A 26,567-nucleotide genomic window follows, 5' to 3' on the forward strand; every position below is an offset into this window, starting at 1 on the left:
ACTTGCTTCCAAAATGCATCAGGCTTGATTAGATGTTCCTTTGCAAACTTCTGACACTGAATTTTGTGGTGAGGATGCAGGAAAGGTTTTCTTCTGATGACTCTTCCATGAAGGTCATATTTGTACAGGTGTCGCTGCACAGTAGAACAAAAATAATACACTAATCTTGCTTAAAATGTTGAAAAGAATGTTTCATCCTTAACTTTATGACTTTTGGAGATCAATTCATCTTCTAGTCACTTAACCATTCACAGTAACAGAAATTTTGACCAGGGGTACCCAAGCTTTTGCATGCCACCGTATGTATTTATTATATTCCAAGCTTGAATGACCTTAGTGATGAAGAATCTTTCAAGTATTGGGAGACAAGCCAGTTTCTGTCCAGATCTGATTTTGGGCATGGTGGTGATATGGTACTGTTCATAACTAAAAGGAAGATGATTACAATTTCTCTTGTTCAAGGGAATCATTGTCTGCTCTTTTAGGGCATAGATTTCATTTTCTTATTGTTAACATAAGCAGAATGTACTCTGAATCCTGACATAAGTAGGTTTGAATACTGTATTGTGGGTAGGATTATGAATGGATCTGAACACTGAACTTGTCAAGCTGTTGCTCTAAACTTGACCTTGTGTTAGAAGGAGAGTCATCAATAAAGAAGGTGAAGATTGGTCTGATAAATTTTGAAAATATTGTATGTAATCTGTAATAACAAACACAACCATTGTGGGAAATTCTGTCTTAAATTCTATTAGTAGACTATATAATGTGCCCCAGTTTATCTTCAGACAACATTAAATGATATAAATCTATGACTGAAATTCTACCAGTTGAAGCTAAGCTTATAAATGATAGGAATAATTCAGACACCCCTTTTTTGTTCACCCTGTTTCAATTGATTAATCATGTGATATATTTTAAACCAGTTGCATGTAGTGCATTGGGAGGGGCATCTTCTGTATTTCAATATTCCTTGTAGAAAGGTGAAGTCAGGAATTGTTCATCCCTTCTTTTCATTTAATATTGTTTGTTTATTTAAAATTTAATAAATTGGCTCAATTGGAAAAGCCTGAAATTCTACTAATACATTGTTTACAAAGTTGAGGAAACAATGTTACAGCATGTTATTTATACAAGTTAATAAACTGAAATACATTAAAAGTCTCTTGAATTAGTACAATACTTGTTTATTGGAGAAGTAAAGGTACATTTACAGGAACAGAGTAATTATTGTTATGAAGAATTGGTTTCAAAAAGAAAGTTGGACAAATTTATTTCCTAAAATTGTGTGTTGTTTGTATCCTTATTTCATTGGATGTAGTTTATTATTGTAAAATCTACAGAGATACAGAGAAAAGCTTGTCTTCTATATTATTCAGGCAGGTCAAATCATTATACAGTGCATTGAGGTAGAACAAGTAAAACAATAACAGAATGCAGAATAATGTGTAACAACTACAGAGAAAGTGCAATGCATGTAAACAAAGTGAATTTCTGTTAAAAATTCTGAATAATTTTTGTGGAAGTTGGTCAATTGAAACAAAGAATTATCAATCACTGAGTTCACAGCCTTTTCTGAGCAAAATTGCTGAATATGATTGCCACAATGCATTCACTTATTGTGCTACCCTTTTGCAAGAAAAGTAATCAAAAATCCTCTAGCTCTCAAATTAATTGACTGTCTTTTTGTATTATTGTTGTACTTTCAAGTAAAAAACACTTTTGTTTTGAAACAGAGGAGGACACTGTCTAATGCACTGCACTTCGTACCCGTCTATGGTGGTCCTGCGTGTCCGTGCTTTACATTCAAATAGATTATATCCTAGAGTTCAAGAACTTGGGAGGACTCATCTCCTTCACTGCAATCTACCTCACAGACGTACCTCTGTCGTACCTATCTGCAACTTCCACCTGTCGGGTCAATGGCTTGAAGAATGTAAAAGATCATCCCATAAGCATATTAACAAACCAGGTTTTGAAAAACCAGGTTCACTTTCGCAAACAACTGAAAAGGATGTGGTGAAGAAATCCTGGAAACACAAAGTCATAAATGACCTGAAACATTACTACAATGGATTCCGATTACTTTGGATTGACATAAAGGTAGCGACAAGGATACTGTCAAGATTACTGTATGGATTCCAGATCAGCCGTAGAGAGAGGCGAAGGGTATGTAATCTCAGCTATGCGCCATTTCTTAAAAGTAATTGAGTTGTAATATACTTTGTTTTAATTCTCCATGTTTTCCCCCTCCTGCTATGAAGCAGCAATTCCCAATCTGTGTTTTGTGGTTGTTCACATACTGCAGGTACATACTCTGTATGCATAAGCTGCCACTAGTGCATCCTGTTCTATTTCCCACCTTTTATACTATTTGTGAAATCTCTTCAAATGTTATTAGCAGGGATTGATAATCTTTAGTTTCCATAATCTGATTTTTTTTTAGATTATTACTGACTTCCAATTTAAAAAAATTGTTGTTTGAATAAATCATTATGGTTAGTCATTTAAAAATAGGGTTTTATACTTTAGGTCTGCAGTATAACGCTACAAAATAAAAATTTAATCCTGAGTAATTTACATTTGCAACCAACACTGAGTCAAATAATCTTGCAATGATGAAACCTGACCCAGCAAAACCTTTTAATCTTGACAAAAATTTCAAATCAGAGTGTGTGTGATTATGTCATTCTTTTTGTACTGTTGAAGAAGATGGTCATTAAATCACAATACTGAACATACAGATTAGTTAATATATTTACTTGTCCACAGCCCTCATTAAAACTACCTTCACTTGCCTCACTGATTTCCAGATCTCTGTCCCATCCTGGTGTTTGTCATGGTCTTGCCCCTGACTTCCTCTTGCAAAAATACGACAGCATCCTTGATTTAAAAAAAACCCTCTCCCCATTGTGGTCAATGTTCCCTCTACTCCGTCCCAAATACTGGGCAATCAGCCTCCACTCCTTTCTACTTACTTACGCTGCTTTATTGTTGTTTCTGTAACAATTTTGTTTTACCGGTCAGGGTTGTTAGCCCTGAGCTGAACCCCCGAGGACAGGTGTACCATTTGACCTGTTTGGCATGGGTGACCTTACCAAGAGCCAGAGCATAAAGCTCTGACTCCAGCCAGCAAAACTCTCTGGGTCATTGAGGTACACAAGCCTTCGAACCATGACAAGGTTGTAGTTCTCTTGGAAAACTCTTTACTACAAGGATTCTTAATATTGATTCCTTCCTGACTCTAGCCTCAAGTATCCAACCGCTCTTGACCTCGCATCCCCAACCTTCCAGCAGCTGTGAGCCTGATGTGTCACAACTAGCTTGCAGCTGGACAACATCCAAAATGGTCAATGTTCTATCATATCAGTGTGTTCTTTATGCACTAGAATCTGTAAGTAAACTTTTGTTGGTATGCAGCTCATAAATTTTGTTCTGTATTAAACTGTTTCAGCTTCTGCGTACCTCTGTTGACCTCTTCCGTCTAGTTCCTTTCATAATCTTCCTGGTTGTGCCATTTATGGAGTTTTTGCTGCCTGTCTTTTTAAAGTTGTTTCCTGAAATGTTGCCGTCTACATTTGAGACAAAATTGAATCAGGTTGGTGACAATTTGTTCTACATAAAACTTGTAATATGATGGAATATTTAACCACTACTTTTGCATAAGGTAAAAGATGTCAATGTGTGGAAATTATGTTAAGCAGAAATATGTAGGTGTCTAGAAACCAGAGTAAGGGATGAAGTGCCAATCAAAGAAAATGAAACTTTGGAATAATATTGAAACTAACATTTTTTTTCACTCTGAGCTGTCAATTTATAGAGCAGAATGGAAGAACTAACATAAAGTAGCATACCATTAACCATACTCCTACACAACTGTCCTACAGTGGTGAGGTAGAATCAATAACTACTTGGCATAATCCAGTTAAAACTGGAAAAAGCTACTTAAATAGTGGCTTCTGCTGGCACCAACTTTTAGGTGACAGTGAAATGTAAGAATTTTGCCTGATGTGCTTTGTACATTTGTTTATTTTCCAGGAAGAAAAGCAGAAGAAGACCATGGCAGCAAAACTTGAAATAGCAAAATTTCTCCAGGAAACCATCATAGAAATGGCCAAAAGAAATAAAACAAAAAGTGGAGCAGCTACTGAACAGTTTTCTTCCTACGTGCAGAAGGTTTGCTTCAACCATTCACACAGATTCTGCAATGTTAGGTATCTAGCTATCACAAGTCAGTGTGTGAGAACTTAGAAGTCTCCTGAAGTTGGTACTTCCATTCAATAAGGTCATGGATGATTTTGTGCTTTGTTTCTGGCTGAGACCCATAATCTGTGATTCTCTCTGTGTCCAAAATTATGAATGTCAGCAAGTATATTCAATAACAGAGCATTCACAGCCCTCTGATGTAAAAAATTCCATAATGTACAGCCATCTATTTGGAAAAATTTCTCCTCATTTTAGTTCTAATAAGATAATCTCTTATAATGTGGCTGTACCCTCGTGACTTAACCAGCCCTTGAAACCAACATCATGGCATCCAGATTGTTGAGTTCGAAAAGTGTGTAAGAGTCTTGTACGTTTCAGTGAAATAATCTCTTGCAATTTCTAACTCTGGTTAGTGCAAGTCAGTCTTATTCAACTTCCCCTCTTAGGACTAATCCTCTTCCTTTTTTTTTAAAGTGTTTATGTGTACAACTTTAATCATAATAATATTCTAACTTGAGCAAGGCCATTCAACAAAACAGGGAGAAGATCCCAGCTACGATGACAAAAGATTCCATTGGGAGTTTCAATCTCAGTTAAACAAATAGAGCTTTCATAAACTCCCAAGAAATAAGTTATTTGAACTGTCATTTGTTTTCATTTAAAACTCCAAATACTTTCACATATCTCTAAATTTGGTTTTAAGTACAGAGGACATGATCTTGGGTAATGAAATATTTTCAATTATTTGTTCAGCTTATATTTTTCATTATTAAAAAGTAGACCACATTGAGCTTACCTTGGGTATTAGTACAAGTTTTAGTACTTCCATATTGAAATTTGGGCACAGCAAGTGTTCAGATAGTGACCAAATCAGGAAACTTCATCAAATTAGAGGTAACTGCAAATATTGCTTCCTTAGGTCACTAAGGCAGAAGCAATTGGAAAATGCTCCTCCTAACAGCAGAACAATAGGGCAGAAAGGGAGAAAAATGATTTAAAAACTAATTGTACTAAAAGGCTTCACAGGTTTCAGTAAAATAGCCAACCATTGCTCGAGTTCAATTGTCCCCTTAAATTTGAACAGATGGCATAAACAGCATTTTCTGTCTACCCAAATGTATCCTGCATTACAAGAGATTATTAGTATTTAACACCTAACCTCTAACCAAGGCCAATATTAGAGTTTCCCAGAGTTAACGGCCAGTTGTATTGGGAATGATGGGGCGATGCTGCCTGCAATGATGACAAAAACTAAGATAATCATAATTCAGGGGAACTTGCAATGCTTAACATGTTGGCTGTGGCACAAAGGCTACTACCTGTAAATGGTAGGGTTCATACATGACAGAATTCATATAGTCAAAAGTAGTAAAGGGCACCCAGAAAGGTGTTCTGAGATTTGGTCTTGCATTAAATCCTAGTGCAACCACTGTCATCTAAGCATGGCATTTCCTATTTTGCAGGTATCTCATATTCTGCAGGTCCCACAACAGCTCCCAGCCTCTCCTCTTCCTCTGCATTCACGACAAATAGGCAGCATAGGTACATCAGAGACTGTTTGGGCTTTTGTCAGTGTTACACCTTTGAGCAGCAATTTAGAATTCCCTTCGATCAGAGGGGCAAAACTCTAGAGCATCTGGGATGCTCTGTGTGCTGGAACGTGTTCAGAAACGGCATAGCAAAATGAAGAACAGTAAAACCAAAAAGAAAACACTCAGTGCAAACTCATCCTACTCAGCTCCTACTTGTCCTCGCCAGCATCAAGATCCAATACTCACATAGCCAATTCTGTTTCAGTACTAGCTGAAAATAATCTCCAAAACATAAAAAAGTTAATGCACTGTTTAAAAATCCAGATATGGAAACACAGGTTCTAGAACCTAGTGAAGCAATAAGACCGGTGGAGTGCACTTGCTTGTTGTGCTGAATATTCCTGAGATCTGCCACTGTTTTCATTAGATAACACAAAAAGAACTAAATTATCACAAAATAAGGCAAAAAAATGTACATTATGCAGAAAATCTCAGAGCTTTCTAAATGCCTTATGGTTAGCTGTTTGTAGAGATTATCCATAGGTCTCCACGATGAGCTCAAAAGAAGTATTCCAACAAAAAAGGTCACTTCAGTACGAGGATCATTTAGACAACAACATTATGTTGATCCAGCCTCTAAATTCTTGAAAGCTTATTCCAACAGTTTGAGTAAGGAGATTAAGTCCATGGAATTTGTGCAAGAATTTCTCCTTAAAATATTGGCAAGTCTGGTGCTATTGATGACAACAGCTAAACAACTAGGGAGATTTCTTCTCAGTCAAATTCACAGCTTCATCTCCTGTTGTCACCTTGAAAGCTGTTATATTCACGTAATCTTCTGCTATTTTCTGAAAGAGTTCATCAGCATTCTGTTCAGTCTTACTGGAGGTTTCAAACAGCTTGGCTTTAATCTCATCTGTGTAATCCTGAACATCATGATAATCAACTCCCCGGGCACTGCGATAATTTTGTACAAGATCATCCTTTGTTTCACAGAGGTAGATCTTGCAATGCTCTTTGCAGTTCTGGACTTCATTCACCCAGAATCTAGCTCTTGCATAGCTGCTACTGTCAGTCAGATCAAAGCACACCACAGCTGCTCAGGCACCCCAATAGTAGATTCTGCTTATGGCTTCATACCGTTCTGATCCTTCAGTGTCCCAGATGCCAAGTGTGATTGCCTTTTCACCAATGTGGATGAGCTTGGCTACAAATGCAGCCCCAAATGTATTCTGATATGGGCCATTGAGAAAATGATTGTGAACGTATCTCTCCACCAGACTAGTCTTTCCTACAAACTCCTTTCCCAGCATTACCACCTTCACATCAACCCTCTGTCCACTCATTCTGTGGTTTCTGCTGCCTGCAATGTGTGTAGATGCAATAGTAGAACCTTATTTTCACCATTCACAACAACAACGTTGTTGTCAACAGGAATGGCTTCACCTTCACCTACAGCACGGGCTGGGACTGTGTCGATGTGTCAGAGCGAGTAGCAGAAGGGCAATCTTCGGTTCCCCACGGAGCGAAACACAAACAGGCAGGGCCTCGCACAAGGCGAGGCGGAGCTAACCGTGACCAGAAGTTGTGCCAGGACTAATCCTCTTCCTAAGAATCAATTTAGTGAATTGAAGCCAGAGTAACCGCCTTTGGGTATGGTGATCGGTACTCATTTATAGTTAGTGCATATGGGCACACATCTGTTCATCTTTTTCTGTTCCTTCTAATTGTCAGGTTCCCTGGAATATATGTATCATCCCTGACCTACTTATTTATAATATATAGAAGATCAATAATCATCTGTGTCTATGTCAACAAGTTTGATTATTATTGTCTCTTGTATTCAAACACAATGCCGCTAACTTTACTATGATTTTAGTTTGGTTGAATTAGGTCATTCAGCCCATTGAGTTTGCTCCTCCATACAATCATGGCTGATTTTTATTTTCAACACCATTCTCCTGCCTTCTCTCTTTGATTCTTAAACCCCTTGGCATTATTCTCTTGCTCAACAAGAGAGCGTGATACTGAATCTCAGGAAATGAGACAGGGCAGGTGTAGGGAAGTACTTTTGATCTAATGAATGTAGTGGTCAGGACCATGCTTTACAGTACTAGTGACCTGGGTTCAGTTCCCACCACTGCCTCTAAGGAGTTTTTACATTCTCCCCTTGACTGCATGCCAAATGCTTTTTCTTTAGCAAACCCATAATATCCCTTGAAATCCAGGGTTGCCTGAACTTACCTCACACTATTTCACTTTTAAAAGACTCTTGCATGTCAGAATTTCCCAAATACCTTCATCTTTTTCTGAACTACTTTGAAACTTGCAGTGTTATAGGTCACTATTCTCCAAAATGCTCTTCCACAAACATCTCAACTGTTTGCCCAGCTTCATTACTTAAGATTTAGGACTATCCATGTGACTATCCATTAAAAAGCTCTCCTGGATTTAAAAAAAATCCAGTCTTACACAATGTGAACAACACACACAAAATGCTGGTGGAACACAGCAGGCCAGGCAGCATCTATAGGAAGTACAGTCGATGTTTCGGGCTGAGACCCTTCGTCAGGACTAACTGAAAGAAGAGATAGTAAGAAATTTGAAAGTGGGCGGTGGAGGGAGAGATCTGAAATGATAGGAGAAGACAGGAGGGGGAGGGATGAAGCTAAGAGCTGGAAAGTTGATTGGCAAAAGGGATACAGAGCTGGAGAAGGGAGAGGATCATGGAGCAGGAGGCCTAGGAAGAAAGAAAGGGGAAGGGGAGCATCAGAGGAAGATGAAGAGCAGGCAAGGAGTGATTGTGAGAGGGACAGAGAGAGAAAAAAGAGGGGGGAATAATAAATAAATAAGGGATGGGGTAAGAAGGGGAGGAGGGGCATTAACAGAAGTTAGAGAAATCAATGTTTATGCCATCAGATTGGAGGCTACCTAGACGGAATATAAGGAGTTGTTCCTCCAACTTGAATGTGGCTTCATCTTGACAGTAGAGGAGGCCATGGATTGACATATCAGAATGGGAATGGGACGTGGAACTAAAATGTGTGGCCGCTGGGAGATCCTTCTTTCTCTGGCGGACAGAGCGTAGGTGTTCAGCAAAATGGTCTCACAGTCTGAGTCTGGTTTCACCTATATATAGAAGGCCACACCAGGAGCACCGGACGCAGTATACCACACCAGCCGACTCACAGGTGAAGTGTCACCTCACTTGGAAGGACTGTCTGGGGCCCTGAATGGTGGTGAGGGAGGAAGTGTAAGGGTAGGTGTAGCACTTGTTCTGCTTACAAGGATAATTGCCGGGAGGGAGATCGGTGGAAAAGGACTGGGGGGATGAATGGACAAGGGAGTCACGTAGGGAGTGATCCTTGCAGAAAGCAGAAAGGTGGGGGAGGGAAAGATGAGCTTGGTGGTGGGATCCCATTGGAGGTGGCGGAAGTTACGGGGAATTATATGTTGGACCCGGAGGCTGGTGAGGTGGTAAGTGAGGACAAAGGGAACCCTATCCCTAGTGGGGTGGCGGGAGGATGGGGTGAGAGCAGATGTGTGTGAAATGGGAGAGATGCGTTTGAGAGCAGAGTTGATGATGGAGGAAGGGAAGCCCCTGTCTTTAAAAAAGGAAGACATCTCCTTCATCCTGGAATGAAAAGCCTCATCCTGAGAGCAGATGCGGCGGAGACGGAGGAATTGTGAGAAGAGGATGGCATTTTTCCAAGAGACAGGGTGGGAAGAGGAATAGTCCAGGTAGTTGTGAGAGTCCGTAGGCTTATAGTAGACATCAGTAGATAAGCTATCTCCAGAGATAGAGACAGAAAGATCAAGAAAGGAGAAGGAGGTGTCAGAAATGGACCAGGTAAATTTGAGGGCAGGGTGAAAGTTGGAGGCAAAGCTCAGAAGGCGTGCAGGAAGCAGCGCCAATGCAGTCATCGATGTAGTGAAGGAGAAGTGGGGGACGGATACCAGCATAGGATTGGAACATAAACTGTTCCACAAAGCCAGCAAAAAGGCAGGCATAGCTGTGACCATACTACATGGCCCATGGCTAAACCCTTAGTTTGGAGAAAGTGGGAGGAGCCAAAGGAGAAATTATTAAGAGTAAGAACTAATTCTGCTAGATGGATGAGAGTGGTGGTAGAGGGGAACTGGTTAGGTCTGGAATCCAAAAAGAAGCAGAGAGCTTTGACACCTTCCTGGTGGGGGATGGAGGTATATAGGGACTGGACGTCCATAGTGAAAATAAGGTGGTGGGGGCCAGGGAACTTAAAATCATTGAAAAAATTCAGAGCATGAGAAGTGTCATGAACATAGGTGGGAAGGGATTGAACAAGTGGGGATAAAACATTGTCAAGGTATGCAGAAATGAGTTCAGTGGGGCAGGAGCAAGCTGAGACAATAGGTCTACCTGGACAGGCAGGTTTGTGGATCTTAGGTAGGAGGTAGAAATGGGAAGTGCAGGGTGTGGGAACTATGAGGTTGGTGGCAGTGGATGGGAGATCCCCAGAGCTGATAAGGTCGGTGATGGTGTGGGAGACAATGGCCTGGTGCTTCTTAGTGGGGTCATGATCGAGGAGTAGATCAGAGGAGGTATCAGCGAGTTGTTGCTGTGCCTCGGCAAGGTAGAGGTCAGTATGCCAGACTACAACAGCACCCCCCTTATCAGCGGGTTTTATAGTAAGGTTAAGATTGGTGCAGAGGGAGTGGAGCACAGAGCATTCGGAAGGAGTGAGGTTGGAATTGGAACAAGGTGTGGTGAAGTCGAGACGGTTGATGTCCCATCGGCAGTTGGCAATAAAGAGATCCAGAGCAGGTAGACTTACATAGAAACATAGAAAATAGGTGCAGGAGTAGCCCATTCGGCCCTTCGAGCCTGCACCACCATTCAGTATGATCATGGCTGATCATCCAACTCAGAACCTTGTACCTGCTTCCTCTCCATACCCCCGATCCCTTTAGCCACAAGGGCCATAGCTAACTTCCTCTTAAATATAGCCAATGAACTGGCCTCAACTGTTTCCTGTGGCAGAGAATTCCACAGATTCACCACTCTCTGTGTGAAGAAGTTTTTCCTCATCTCGGTCCTAAAGGACTTCCCCAACATTGGAAACAATCTTCCTGCATCTAGCCTGTCCAATCCCTTTAGAATTTTATACGTTTCAATAAGATCCCCCCTCAATCTTCTAAATTCCAGTGAGTATAGGCCTAATCGATCCAGTCTTTCTTCTTATGAAAGTCCTGCCATCCCAGGAATCAATCTGGTGAACCTTCTCTGTACTCCCTGTATGGCAAGAATGTCTTTCCTCAGATTAGGGGACCAAAACTGCACACAGTATTCTAGGTGCGGTCTCACCAAGGCCTTGTACAACTGCAGTAGAACCTCCTTGCTCCTGTACTCAAATCCTTTTGCTATGAATGCCAACATACCATTTGCCTTTTTCACCGCCTGCTGTACCTGCATGCCCACCTTCAATGACTGGTGTACAATGACACCCAGGTAATCACATAATGTGATCTCAGTTAAATTTGGGAAGTTGAAATATCCTACTACCATAAGCCTATTGCTGTATACCTCTCTGTGATTTGCTGTGTATCCTCCTTTCTCTTCTGATTTTTGGGATGCCTGGAGTATAACTGCAACCAGTGATTGCCCTTTTTAATTTTTAAGCTCCATCCATACGCCTCATTTGAAGTTTCCTCGAGGCAACCTCCCCCATTACTGCTGTGATGGTCTCCTTAATATTACAACCAGCCCTCCCCCTTTAATTTCTTCCCTATCATTCCAGAATGTTGTATTACTGGTCCTGCTCTTCCTTCAACTATGTGTATGTGATTGTAAAATTACATTTCCCTGTGCTGTTCAACACTGTTTTGTTCACTTGCCTTTCGCGTTGGGCTTGCAATAAAATAGACACATTCCTCCCATATGCATGAAGACGCATTTGTCTACTCAGCTAACTAGACTTTACCTTTTTTATTCCTTCTATACCTCATTCTGCCATCCTCAACTGTATATCAACTCTGTGCCCATAATGTTGCCAAATTTGTTTAAACTCTCCCCAAAACTGGAAGCAAGCCTCCTTACTAAGATAACCGCTCCTGTTTCAATTCAGGTACTTTGGTCCTGCTTGTACAGAACTCACCTTCCCGCAGATAATCTTCAGGATAAATAATTCTGAAGGCCTCACTCCTACATCATCCTGTTAACCATACTTCATCAAACCTGTGCTTCAAATCCATGTTTCTGAAGCTCCAGTGACTATCTTCACAAATCAATTATATTGTCACATTTTATGTCTTCTATATGCAGATGAAATGGATTTATTTATCCTAATCTTGGAAATTGTATATTTCATAGGGATCTTGAAAAAGCCAAACAATTTGAATGCTGATTTGGAAAAAAAACACAACTTTTTTTAATCCTCGCTGCCTTGTTGAAAATTTTGTCTTAAAGCTCATTGGATTCAGTATAAATTTAACATTAGTCTGATAGATTGTTGTTTATCACTGAAGCACTGGATTTCTAAAGAACTTTTGCAAAACATAATAAACTAAACAGGTTGTAGCTGTTTTTTCAGATTTCATGTACAATATCTGTATTTGCTATGGTGGGGGAGGGGATGATGAAGAAGTTGAGAGGTGATAGGCGTAAAAGATAAAGGTCTGAAGAAGGAGGAATCTTATAGGTGAGGACAGTGGACCATGGAATAAAGGGAAGTAAGAGGAGAACCAGAGAGAGGTGATGGGCAGGTGAGAAAGAAGGGGTAAGAGGATAGCCATAAATAGGAATGACAAAAGAGAGGAGGGAACAGTTATCAGAAGTTAGAGAAATCAATATTCATCCCATCAGGTTGGAAACTACCCAGACGGAATTTGAGGTGATGCTTCCCCAACCTGAGTTTGGCCTGATTGTGGCAGTAGAGGAAGGCACAGACAAACATGTTAGAATGGGAGTGGGAAGTTGAATTCAAATGGGTGCCATGGTAGATCCTGTCTTTTGCATCAGACAGATTGAAAGTGCTTGATGAATCGGTCGCTCAATCTGCCTCAGAATTCACCGATGTAGAGGAGGCCACTCTAGATACAATAGATGATCCCTGAAGGACTTGCAGGTGAGGTGTTTCCTCACCTAGTAGGACTTTTTAGGGCAAACACGAGGAAATCTGCAGATGCTGGAAATTCAAGCAACACACACAAAATGCTGGTGGAACACAGCAGGCCAGCCAGCACTGTTGACGTTTCGGGCCGAGACCCTTCGTCAGGACTAACTGAAAGGATAGATAGTAAGAGGATAGAGAGATAGTAAGAGGACTTTTTAGGGTCCTGAGTAGTGGTGAGGGAGGTGGTGTAGCACCTGTCACACTGGTAGGGATAAGTGGCAGGAGGGAGATCAGTAGGGAGGGATAAGTGAACAAAAAATTCAAAGACAGCGATTCCTAGGGAAAGTGGAGGTGGCGGGGGTGGGGGGGGGGGTTGGTGAGGAAAGATGTGCTTAATGGTAGGATCTTCATGACAGAAGGTTGTGCTGGATATGGAGGCTCATGGGATGGTAGGTAAGGACAAGGGGAAACCTGTCCATGTTGTGGTGGTAAGAAGATGGCTGAGGGCAGATGTGCAGGAAATTAAGGAGATGCAGGTAAGGGCAGCATCAATGGTGGTGAAAGAAAAATCCAGTTTTTTTAATGAAAAAAAGAGTACATCTCAGATGTTCTAAAATGGCAAGTTACATTCTAAGAACAAATGTGACAGAGGTGGAGGAATTGAGGGAAGGAATACCATTTTTACAGGAGACAGGGTGGGAAGAGGTATAGTCTAGATAACTGAGAGTTAAGATAGTTTTATAAGTTATGTCATTAGATATTCTGTCAGTAGAGATGGCATCTGCCCCCTTCCATTCCAATGCTGATGAAGGGTCTTGGCCTGAATCTGTTTATTCCCCTCCAGAGATGCTGCCTGACTTGCTGAGTTCCTCTAGCAGTTTGTAAATTTACTGAAGAAGAGAACCAATGCCCAAGAAGAACAGGGTGAGCTGCCTCAGCGACAATCACCCAGTTGCATTCACATCTACAGTGATGGGGTGCTTTGAGAGGTTGGTCATGACCAGAATTAACTCCTGTGTAAACAAGGACCTAGACCCACTGCATTTTACCTACTGCCACAACAGGTCTACGATGGATAGGTACAATCTTACTGACTCTCCACTCGGCTTTGGACCACCTGGACAAAAGCAATACCTATGCCAGGCTGCTATTTATTGATTATGTTCAACACTATCAACCCCTCAGAACTAATCAGTAAGTTTCAAACCTGTGCCTCTTTTCTCTCTGCAAGCCCTTGACTTCCTTGTTAGGAGACAGCAGTCAATGTGGTTTGGAAACAACATCTCCTCCTTGCTGATAGCCAACCTCTATGCGTAGTCTGTTGCTCTACTCTCTACACTTATGACTGTGTGGCTAAGCACAGCTCAAAAGCCATATATAAATTTGCTAGTGACACAACTGTTGTTGGCAGAATCTCAAATGGTGATGAGATGACTTACAAGAGGGATGTGGATCTGCTAGTTGAGTGTTGCTGCAAAAACAGCCTTGCACTCAACTAGCAGATCCACGTCCCTCCTGTAAGTCTAGCAAAGACTAGCAAAGACTCTAGCAAATTTATACAGGTGTACAGTGGAGAGCATTCTAACTTGTATCACTGTCTGGTATTGAGAGGCCACTGAAGAGGATCAGAAAAAAGCTGCAGAGAGTTTCAAGCTCTGCCTATCAGCAAAAGCATCTTCAAAATTCGATACCTCAGAAGGGTGGTATCTATCATTAAGGACCTCTGTCACCCAAGACATGCTCTCTTCTTACTACTGTTATCAGAGGGGGAGGTACAAGAGCCTGAAGAAACACACTCAATGTTTTAGGAATAACTTCTTCCCCTCCACCATCAGGTTTCTGCATGGACAATGAATCACTACCTCACCCGTGATCATTACCTCACTATTTTTGCTTTATTTTTGCATTACTTATTTAATTTATTTTAATGCCTATGTTTCTTATTGTAATTAATAGTATTTTTGTTGCACTGTTTGCTGCAGCAAAACAAATTTCATGACATATGTCTGATATTAAATCTGATTCTGATTTCCAGCATCTACAGAATTTTTTCTTGTCAAATTCCTTGTAATTTTTTTCCCCAACAAATTCTTGAATATTTAATTCTAGTGTATAAACTACTACTACAAAGCTTATCAATTTATTTGTTTTAGTGGGTATATGAATGTGCAACATCGTTATTTTCACTTTCAAAGAACCCATGACCAAATTTCATACAACTGTGTGTTTAAGTCAAAGCATTAGAAATTAAGATAAACCCTGCTTTAGGACAAATAAGAACCAATTTGAAGATTAGTAAACAAGAAACCTTTGATCATGATGTCTAATTAATATCCATTCGGACCCCAAAGGAGTATATTAGCCGGCATTCTGAGGAGACAACCCCCTCAACTGATGATGGCTTCTCAATTGGAGCTGAAATGTCTGCAATCATTTTACCAAGCTCGGCGATCAACCAGACTTCCAAATCTTTGAAGGAGTTTATTCACAGTGGCTAAAGGGGCAGGTAGTGAGAATTGTAGCCCTGATGCTCAGTGCTGGGAATTCTGTTTCTGTTTACCCCAAAAAAATCTGGATTCAGAAACTCATTGTAAAGTGGTCACATTTGCAGATGATACCAAGCTAGAGGTATGGTGGAATCAGAAAGGTAATTTAGAAAGTTCCGAATACTTTGGACAAAGTAAGTTAGTGAATAAAACAACAGTGGTTGAAATTTTATGTCGCCAAAGATGATACTTCATGAATATGGTAATGGGAAGCCCAAAAAAAAGACATTTTAATAAATTCAGTATAAAAATCTGGCTGCACCCTATTGCTAAAAATCTTCCTCCTCCTGGGTCATTCATAAAAATTATAAGATGTAATGAACTTGAGGTTAACTGTTGAACAGTACCACTGCAAATCCTCTTGCGGGAAAAATAGCTCCACTGTTATCCTTTCTTTCCTGTCATTTTGAGGCAATAATCAATCCTTAAGTTTTATTCTGACATATCTAAACACTATAGAGCAGCAGTCAGCAGGTGAAATGTGCTAACTGCATGACCAGAATAGTGGAATGCAAGTCAGAACAGATGATGGTCTCAAATGTTATAGAGTTCTGGTCACTGCCCCATAGATGCTGCACCAAGCATCGTATCACAAAATAGGAGACATACATGTTAATTGTCATTAATATTAATGACTTGGATGGGAATATACAAAGAACAGTTACTATGTTTGCAGATGGCTCTAAAATAGTTGGAGCTGTAGACAGTGAGGAGGAGTTGCAAGAATTGCAATGTAATCTTGGTCAATAAGATAGTTGGCCCAAGGTATGGCAAATGGAGCTTGATTCAGTTAAGTGCAAAGTGTTACATTTGGAAGGACAAATCAAGGTAGGACTTTGACATTGAATGGAAGGTACTGGATGGTGTTATAGAACAGAGGACCTTGGAGTACAGGTGCATAGTTCCCTTAAAATGTAGTTACAGGTGGATAGGGTTGTGAAAAAGACTTGGCATGCTGGCATTAATAAGGGCATCGGATATAAAAGTTAGAAAGGCACATTGTCATTGTACAAGACATTGGTGGGGTCACACTTGGAGTGTTATGTTCAGTTTTGGTCACCTGTTTTAGGAAAGATGTGATTAAATTGGGAAGAGTGCAAGGAAGGTTTATAAGGATCGTGTCAGTACTCATGACTGAGGTATAGGGAGAGGTTAGACAGGCTGAGCCTTTGCTCTTTAGAGCATAGGAAACTGAGGGGTATTGAAAGGGTGAGCAATCTTTTATCCAGAGCTGAGGAATTGAAAGCTAGAGGACATAGTTTTAAGATTAGAGATGAAAAGTTAAATAAGAACCTGAAGGGCAATTTTTTTCACAGCAGGTGGCAGATGTATGGAACCAGTGCCATAGGATGTGGATAAGGAAGATACATTTAAGAAGTATATGGACAGGTATATGATGAGTTTAAATGGATATGGCCAAGTGCTAGTAAATGGGATTAACTTGAATATATATTTTAGTCAGCATGGACAAGTATGGGCCAAAGGGCCTTTTTCCAACTATGAACTCTGACATACAAGCATTGGAAATGGAATGGAAAATTGTTGACAGACAAATCTTTAGGATGTGGGTGTAGGACATCCGTAGTAGGATGAAGACTAGCAAGTCATCCACATGTTCTGGAATTGGAATTCTGTGCAGGCGGGAGGAACAGTGGCTGGTGGTCCCCCAAGTATGCGGATTGGTGAGATTGGAGTTTGAGGCCTAGCGTTTGGCCTCCTATCATTAACGAGGCTGGAGTTTAAGGCCTACTGTTTGGTGATGGGTGAGTCTTTCGGTCAATATTGAAAGTTGCTTGATTGTCCAGGAATCGAGGCCCGATGTCTGGAGCCACAAATCACTGCAAGTCCACTGGTGAAGTCAAGGGGCCAGTGTCTGAGTCTGAGTCCACTGGATACGGGAGGCTGAAGGTGGCCTGTCACAGGTTTGGAATACTGTGCATATGGATGGGTAGATGGGAAGGAGGAATGGGGCTTGATTTGCTGCTGTTTTGTCACTTGTTGTGTTCAGTTTTTGTCCGCTGAGCATTTAGAGCACACTATATTGATGCCGGAATGTGAGGTAACAGTTACAGGCTGCCCCCACATCCTTGGCTGTGTTAGTTGTTAATGCATGTGTCACATTTCAGCATGTTTTTAAATAATCTTGTATCTTAAGAATATGGATTTCAGGATGTGTATAACATCCTGAAGTCTAGGGTTCTTCAGCCAAGAAAGAAGGCAGAGTGACAAAGTGCTTCAGGCTGTATAGAAACAGTTAATACAGAACATCAATTTATACTCATGAAAGATATGGCAACTCAACTTTCAAGTTAAAGAAGATCCATTTTGAGATGAATATCAGGAAATTCTTAACACAGCACACAGCACACAGCAAAATAACAGCACACAGAAAAAATCTTAAGGACAGAATAGGATAGGAGATTATACATAACTGATGCAGTGGTGAGACATCAGGATCTCTCTAAACAGATAAATCTAGTCATCAATATTTATTAAGGAACATTTTAACAAACCATTTCCATTAAGTATTTTTGGAAAGTATTAGACATTAGACCTTAAACATGTTAGACATGTTGTTCTTAAAAGGATGTACTGCTTTACAAACAGATGCACTTAAATAGCTGTATGTATTACTGCCTGCCATATAATTCTGTACTTTTAAACTTGCCATTTCACACACCACAAAATAATTTCATTTGTCAGGTTGTTCTTATTTATTGTACTAAAGAAAGTGTACCAAAGCTTCTTGTGAAGGTATTGGTGGGGACCTAAATTTTATTGGTTTCATTCTTGTATTATGAAAGCATCACCCCCTAGAACTATAATCATGAAGCTACTTGTTGTAGCTGCTGTTTTAGAAAATATACAATCTGTTTCATGATATCTTTATTGTAATTTTTATTATAGCATCTTGGCAGTGGTTTTAAGACCACGGGTGCTTCAACTCTAGTTGATGTGAAACGTGGAATTTTACAGCATAGGGTGGCAAACTCCATGGCTGCCCTCTCAAGCAGCAACAGGTTTTTTTTGTAGAAGCATGCCATTTATAATATATCAAACATTTTAGTTTAAAATATTAGGTATTTGTATAGATTAATGTGCTTCTTACTTTAAAAATAGTTCTGTCATCTACTGAGCCCCATCTTCTCCTCACTGTCCCACACAAGCCAGCTTTGAAACATTTCAGATAACATCAAAAGATGTTTTGTTCTGGAAAAGAGCAAAAATTTAAAATTTGTGTGAATTAAAGAAAACTGCAATACAAGATCTTTGTACTTAAATTTAAAATTACACCTTGGGGGTAATGAGAAATACAGCATGAGCTTGTGATTTAAAGATAGTTATATTTGAATTTGAGAATAATTCAATTTAGAGGCATTGGGGAAAACACTTTGCTTATACTGTGTTTTAAATTGATTCTGCATTTTGTTTAGCGTAGACTTTGAATTAATGTCATTTTATAAAAGGGAATAGAAAAAGTGTGATGCTGTGATTGTAATCATAATTGTTTTCTGCTTCTCTGAAGGTGCGTCATTCAGGGGAACATCCAAGTACAAAGGACATAGTGCGTTTCTCCAAACTCTTTGAAGCTGAATTGACCCTGGAGCATCTCAGCCGTCCTCAACTGGTAGCACTGTGTAGGCTTTTGGAATTACAGCCCATTGGTACAAACAACTTGCTTCGTTTCCAGCTGCAGATGGAGTTAAGATCCATAAAAGCAGATGATGAAGTAAGAACAAACTGTCCCCATTATTCTTAATCATCATAACAAAATCACCACAGGTTGCTTTGTAACAGCAATTTCCGAACTATTTGATATGCCCTAAGAAGTGTCATCATACTTGGCCATCCTGATCAGCCAATGCTGCTGACTGTTGATGATATTAACTACCATTGCCAGCAGCTGACTCTCATCCTGTCTGGTCTCTCTTCCTTGTGGCTTCCCTGACCTTTGACTAGACTTGCCGATTTCCCTACTTGGCACTGCATTGCCGCAACACAAGCAACAAAGGCTGTACTGTCACATGAGGTTGTTTCAGAAGTGCCCTGGTTCTTGTGGGCCTTAAACAAAAGAATTTTCACGCTGGTGACTCACAACTAAATGGTGTATACAGTGATGGATTAATATGCCTAGTTAATTTTCAGGCTGTGAAGGTTTTACTTAAAATTCTCCTCTTTGAGTATTCACAAACCTCTTGTAGGAAAATAAAGTAAATGATTTAAAAAAAAGTGGCAAAGGTAATTACTTGAGTTTTTATAACACGATTCTTAAAAGAACTGAGTTTCAAGAGTGGGCATAGGTTTAAGGTGAGAGGAGTTAAGACATTTACAGGGGTCTTATTTCACCTGGAGGATGATTGCAATCTGGAATGCACTGCCTGAGGGGGTCATGGTGGCGGAGGGACAGACATTTGAATTGCCAAGACAGTGTAGACTACCAACCATGCTGGTAAATGAAATTAGGATAGATACCGTAGATATTTGATGATAGTATGTACATGTGCTATTCATGTGCTATTTGGCATTTTGTGAATGAGTTATTTGTGCTCTATTACCAATAATTACCACTGTATCTTTTGATTTGCAGATGATTGCCAAAGAAGGTTGTGAAGTTTTGACTGTGTCAGAACTACAGACAGCATGTAGAGCAAGGGGTATGAGATCATTGGGATTGACAGAAATGCAACTGAGGGAACAGCTCATTCAGGTGATGAACGTGGAGAAGTAACTGAGCAAATACTGCAGCATTTATGTCACCTGATCACCAATCTGCCAATGAAACAAGTACAAAATACGCCTTCTGTGATATATTAAGTCAATTTAATGTTGAAAATTGAAGTCTTTTGCTAAGATGCTTCTTCCTCTTAATATGCATTTAGCAAAGTTGTAAAGGCCTTCAGATTTCTGGTGAAAAGCAGGGAATCTGGCTAGTAAGTGGATAGACCAGTTCCACATTGGTTTTCTGGGTGCCTCACCAGCGCTGGCTGCTGTTCTTTTCATTTCCATTGTGCGGTTAGTATTCCTAGAAATAACTGTGATGGAAATTTGGTTATGACTGGGGAGTAACTTACATGAGCTTTGTTATTTGTGTGCTTAACAGAATTTTAGTGAATAGTATCAGCATCACCAAAACTTAGCTGATATTAGCCTAGCATGTTTTGAGTTTTCAATTTTTTCTGTTTTGGTGTGGACATAGGAGTCTGAACTTTAATTCTGGTAGATTGGAATGCTGTCAGTTGTTTAAAAATTATCTGAACCAGGACTCTGGATTTAATTAGAAGTGTGGAGAGAAGCAGGTGTTCAGTCTGATCCTGGATGGAAGGTTTGTTATTTGAAAATTCTAATGAGCCTCTCAGGCTTTGTTTCCACAAACTTCTCATTTTCCATCTGGCTAGCTTTTCCAATCTCCTGAGAAACTGGCATTTAAAAATATCCAAGGATAGGTTTTCTATGAAGTTTGTTCCTTTGGGCCAGCAGTGTTAAGAATGTGTACTTCAGGCCCATCCCCAATAATCTACCCCTCATGCTTACCACCACTAGTTAGGCTCTTGCAAGGAACTTCTGTTGCTGCTTTCTGATTATCTCCGTCCAACTACCCAAGGTTTGTCAACAGTCCTTTCATGATAGGAAGTCCCTTGCTGAGAAGGTAAGCAGACTGTCTCATCTGATGTCAGTACCCCTTGTGATACTGGTGACAGGCATTGCCCTCAATTTGGTTTAAGGCAGTATTGACATCCCTAGCCCAGCATCTCTGTCCCTAGTGCCTCCAGGTTCCCCATTACCTTTACTATTCCTATCTTACAAATCTCTCCTTGAGCTTTCTGAAACCTGAGGGGCCTCCAAACTACTTGTTAGGTATTCTGTTTAGCTGATCTGTCAAGAACTTCAGTCTTCTAGATCTCTAGACCTCTCTGTGCAATTGTCCTATGGTTAAAATCCAGGACGCACCCTCCTTGTCTGTTGTCAATTTATTTGAGCTGCCAGATTGTGTATAGACTATTTTTTAAAAATTATTTTGAGCTGGTTGGTGGTGGTTATAAACATATCCATCCCAGGGTATAGAATTGATGTGCAGGGTGAGTAAAGAGGATAGTGGAGCAATCTGCTTAATGCATCTGCAGACTGACAGCTAGGACAGAAGACCAGCTCTGTAATACATTCAGGCCATTGTTCAGCATCACATTACATTACTTTGAACAAAATGATGATCTGTTCATCTGAGAAAGGATTGGAGAGTTTGTACACCATTATCATGAGCATATATTTAAGCTTCCAGACTTTGCAACCAGCAGTTTTTTTGAGGACGTCCACTGTTTAATTTAACATTCTGACAGGGCAAAGCTTAGAATATACTGGATGTTTTGAGAAAGGGCAGCTTCTTAGTTTAATTCAATCTTAATTAGTACAATGCAAAGCCAAATTTGCTCTTTGCCCTCTTTTTAGATGTTCATTGAACCTCAAATATTTTCAGTCTTTCTTGGACCAGGGCAGACCAACTAGAGTTAACTTGTTATTATGCTGATGGACTAAGGCAAACAATATAACCGGTAGCTGAATCAATTACTGAATCCTTCACTTCATTGTGCTGAGTAACCCTTTAAATAACCAATCCCAGAAAATTTTATTAGATTTCATTAAAGGGGAAGAATTTTCAAAAGCCTTGTTTTAGCTAATGTCCTTCACTCTATTATGAAATTGTTTTATCTGTCTCAGAGAGGGAAATGAAGTATCTTGTTTCTCCCCCAGTGGCTTGAGTTGCATCTGAAGGAGAACGTGCCTCCATCACTGCTGTTGTTGTCTCGTGCTATGTATCTGACTGATGCCAAGCCAAAATTTAATGTGCACCAAGAGCCAATAATCCAGGTGAATTTCTTTGAATGTACTTTCATTTTCAAAATATCAATATGTGCTGTAATTTGGTATTGCTTATGAGACTAGTGATAATAAAGATATGATCGAGATGGAAACACAACTTGTGTCAAAACAATGCCATTATTACATGGCGATAGTAAAGATTGGTAAATAAGCCATTTTGACCTTTTAACACACTTGTTTGAACCTGAATCTAAATTTGTTGGATCTAAACTCCCAACGGGATCCCACCACCAAGCACACCTTTCCCACCCCCCCACTTTCTGCTTTCCACAGAGATTGCTCCCTTGTCTATTTGTCCCTCCCCACCAATCTCCCTCCTGACACTTACCATTGCAAGTGGAACAAGTGCCACACCTGCCCCTATACCTCCTCCCTCACTACCATTCAGGACTCCAAACAGCCCTTCCAGGTGAGGCGACACTTGTGAGTCTGTTGGGGTCATTTATTGTATAGGTACTCCCAGTGTAGCCTCCTGTATATTGGTGAGACCTGACGTAGATTGGGAGACCACTTTGCCAAGCTCCTATACTCCATTGGCCAGAAATAAACGGGATCTCCCAGTGGCCACCCATTTTAATTCCACTTCCCATTCCCATTCTGGCACGTCTGTCCATGGCCTCCTCTACTGTTGGGATGAGGCCACACTCACGTTGGAGGAGCAACACCTTGTATACTGTCTGGGTAGCCTCTGATCTAATAGCATGAGCATTGATTTCTTGAACTTCTGGTAATGTCACTCCCTTCAACATTCCCTATTCCCATTTCCCCCTCTCACCTTATCTCCTTATCTGCCCATCACCTTTCACTGGTTCTCCGCTTCTTTCTTCCATGGCTTTCTGTCCTCTTCTATCAGATTTCCCCTTCTCTAGCCCTGTATCTCTTTCACCAGTCAACCCAGTTCTTTACTTCACCCTTCCCCCACCCACCCCACCAGCTTCACCTATCACCTTGTGTTTCTTCCTCCCCTCCCCCCCCACCTTCGTACTCTGACACCTCATCTGTTTTTCTCCAACCCTGCTGAAGGGTCTCAGCCCAAAACTTCAACTGTGCTCTTTTCCATTAAATACTGCCTGGCCTGCTGAGTTCCTGCAGCATTTTGTGCGTGTTGTTGACAGACTGATCCTTACAATTTGCTGCTATAGCAATTTATAAAAGAAAGTATAAATTCATCTTTTTAAAGGAAAAGACAAATGGGAAAAGTAATATAAAGGAGAATTTGTCTCCATTTTCTGCAGAGCATTGTAACTGAGCATTTAATTACAAAAGTTATCTTGACCTGTATTATTTGTACTTACTGTGATCTTTATCTTCCAGCTGGGAATTACTAGTTCACTGAAAAAAGAGCCACCAACGAAAGAGATTACTGAAGGACAAACTTTACCAAGCTCAGACAGATCTGACCTGCCCCTGACATTGAAAGACACCAAGGTATGAATGTGTCTGCGAACATCGTGTTTTAAGTAATGTCCATTTCTGCTAAACTTTGTTTTGTGATAAAGGTAACATAATCATTGTTAAATAAAAATCAACATATTAAAGTTTACTCAAAGGGACAGCAGCATATACTACAAGTACACGGAGAAGTGAGATGGAGGTTTGGCCTTGGGAGGTAAAGGAAGATCAGAAGCTAGTCCCTTTCCCTTCTCCAAGTAAAATTAGGACAAAGCAATTTCTCCAGTTTGGGTCGTTGTGTTAAAGTTAGTTGTGCATATAATATTTTAATAGGCACAATGCTCCCCTCAAAACTAATCGATAAACTGACCTAGCCTTGATAACCTCTTTGCATCCTCAATTTCCTCACTTGCAGACTGTAATCAGTTCAGTTTGGCAACGCCATCTCCTCCACGATCACCACAGCACAGATGCACCATAGGGCTGTGTGTTTAGCCCCATGCTCTTCTTGCTTTATACTTATGACAGCGAGGCTAAGTGCAGCTCCAGTGCCATACTTAAGTTTTCTGACGATACCACTGTTGGCCGAATCAAAGGTGCTGACAGATCAGCAAACAGGATGAAGATTGAAAATCTGACTGGTTTCACAACAACAACCTCTCACTCAACGTCAGCAAAACCAAATAATTGATTATTGACGACAGGAGGAGAAACCGGAAGTCTATGATTCAGTCCTCATCAGGGGATCAGCATTGGAGAAGGTCATCAACTTTAAATTCCTTAGCATTATTATTTCAGATCTATCCTGGATCCAGCATGAAAGTGCTGTTATAAAGAAAGCACGACAGCGTCTCTGCTTTTTTAGAAGTTTGCAAACATTTGGCATGTCATCTAAAAATGTAACAAACTTCTATAGACACACGGTGGAGAGTGTACTGACTGGTTGCATCACAGCCTGGCATGGAAACACCAATGCTCTTGAATGGAAAAACTTACAAAAAGCAATGGATATAGTCCAGTGCATCACAGGTAATGTTCTCCACACCATTGAGCACATCTGCAAGGGACTCTGAGGCAGGAAAGCGGCATCCATTATCAAGGCTCTCCACCATCCAGTCCATACTCTCTTCTTGCTGCTGCTAACAGGAAGGAGGTACAGGATCCTTTGGTCCCACACTACCAGGTTCAAGAACAGTTTATTATCCTTCAACCAGTAGGCTCCTGAACTAGGAAACACACACAAAATGCTGGAGGAACTCAGCAGGCCAGGCAGCATCGACGGAAAAGAGTACAATTGACATTTTGGGCTGTGACCCTTCATTGGACTGGAAAATAAGATGAGGAAACACTCCATTTTTTTCCAGTCTTGATGATGGATCTCGGCCGGCAACGTCGACGGTACTCTTATCCATAGAAGGTGCCTGGCTTGCTGAGTTCCTCCAGCATTTTGTGTGTGTGTTGCTTGGATTTCCAGCATTTGCAGATTTTCTCTTGTTTGTGATTGGGCTACTGAACCAGAGTGGATTACTTTATTTATCCCAACACAACTGATACCACAATCTATGGACTCACTTTCAAGGACTCTACAACTTGTGTTCTCAATATGAATGATTTATTTATTAATTGTTATTTGTATTTGCACAATTTGTCATCTTTTGCAAATTGGTTATTTGTCAGTCTTTGTAGTGCAGTTTTTCATTGATTTATTTTGTTTCTTTGTATTTACTGTGAATGCCTGCAAGCATATATGTGACATATATTTACAATGCTTTGATAATAAATTTACTTTGAACTTTGAACCTGGAGTTCAGATTAAAACACAATGCTCTCTTTTACCCTTGTCACCATTGTCAGTTTGGGAGACTTGATTAGTTGTGAAGCTTTAGAAATTCTTCAGCATAAACCTTTTGTAAACTTGCTGCTGTGCAGACTCTGAAAGTTTCTTTTCTTGTTTGCAGGGTCAAGAGATTAAAGAATCCCAGAAAACCAAGGCCACTGTGAATGGATCATGATGAATGTAGTTACTTGGCGATGCAAGGATTTCACACCATGGGGAAACTGTTAAAGGGACTCTATTTCTAGTTGGGCAATAACACTAATGATCAAGAAAGAGGGATGGAAATATCTCCATGGCTGTCTCTCCTGTTTAAAATGGGATATCACTCACAAAACCTCAGTGTGAAAGCTGCAGCTGAACAGAATCCAGCTTCGTTCAATATGAAAAATGGCAAAGTAATCATGAATAATAATATGTCTGTAAAGTAACGATTTGTCTCATAAGGCAATGGCACTGGAACTGGGACAGGTAAAATAATCCCACTCTGCTTACCTACACAATGCATAGAAAGTTCACGGTGCAATATAAAAACATTACCTCTAGAACATCTCATGAATTTACGAACAAGAACACATTAGTGGGGGGATACAATCCATGTCACAATTTACAGTGTGATTTTTAAAAATGTAATCATTTTATGACATATAAACTAACATATTTATATTCTTCCAAAATGCTGGTGGAACACAGTAGGCCAGGCAGCATCTATAGGGAGAAGCGCGAGACCCTTCGTCAGGGCTAACTGAAAGGAAGGATAGTAAGAGATTTGAAAGTAGTGGGGGGAGGGGAAAATGCGAAATGATAGGAGAAGACCGGAGGGGGTGGGATGAAGCTAAGAGCTGGAAAGGTGATTGGCGAAAGTGATACAGAGCTGGAGAAGGGAAAGGATCATGGGACGGGAGGCCTCGGGAGAAAGAAAGAAAGTGGGGGAGCACCAGAGGGAGATGGAGAACAGGACGAAGGAGATGTCTTCCTTTTTTAAACACCCCACCAGCCTCCAGGTCCAACGTATAATTCTCCGTAACTTCCGCCACCTCCAACGGGATCCCACTACCAAGCACATTTTTGCCTCCCTCCCCCTTTCTGC

General features: G+C 40.5%; 1 protein-coding gene and 1 pseudogene across 2 annotated transcripts in view; one reads left to right on the plus strand and one right to left on the minus strand.

The window, feature by feature from the left end:
• letm2 (leucine zipper-EF-hand containing transmembrane protein 2) overlaps positions 1–26,188 on the plus strand; it is a 44,500-nt gene extending 18,312 nt beyond the window's left edge. For both annotated transcript variants that reach the window (XM_073057886.1, XM_073057893.1), the window contains 8 exons: positions 1,737–2,169; positions 3,455–3,598; positions 4,039–4,176; positions 18,902–19,105; positions 19,964–20,083; positions 22,123–22,239; positions 23,566–23,679; positions 25,602–26,188. In XM_073057886.1, the coding sequence (XP_072913987.1) occupies positions 1,737–2,169; positions 3,455–3,598; positions 4,039–4,176; positions 18,902–19,105; positions 19,964–20,083; positions 22,123–22,239; positions 23,566–23,679; positions 25,602–25,655 (1,324 nt within the window). In that variant the 3' untranslated portion in view covers positions 25,656–26,188. The remainder of the gene's footprint in view (positions 1–1,736; positions 2,170–3,454; positions 3,599–4,038; positions 4,177–18,901; positions 19,106–19,963; positions 20,084–22,122; positions 22,240–23,565; positions 23,680–25,601) is intronic.
• On the minus strand, positions 6,373–7,159 carry LOC140738660 (ras-related protein Rab-24 pseudogene; annotated as a pseudogene).
• Positions 26,189–26,567: the final 379 nt, after the last annotated feature.

The sequence above is a fragment of the Hemitrygon akajei genome, chromosome 1 (assembly GCF_048418815.1).
Source record: "Hemitrygon akajei chromosome 1, sHemAka1.3, whole genome shotgun sequence".
Classification (NCBI taxonomy): domain Eukaryota; kingdom Metazoa; phylum Chordata; class Chondrichthyes; order Myliobatiformes; family Dasyatidae; genus Hemitrygon; species Hemitrygon akajei.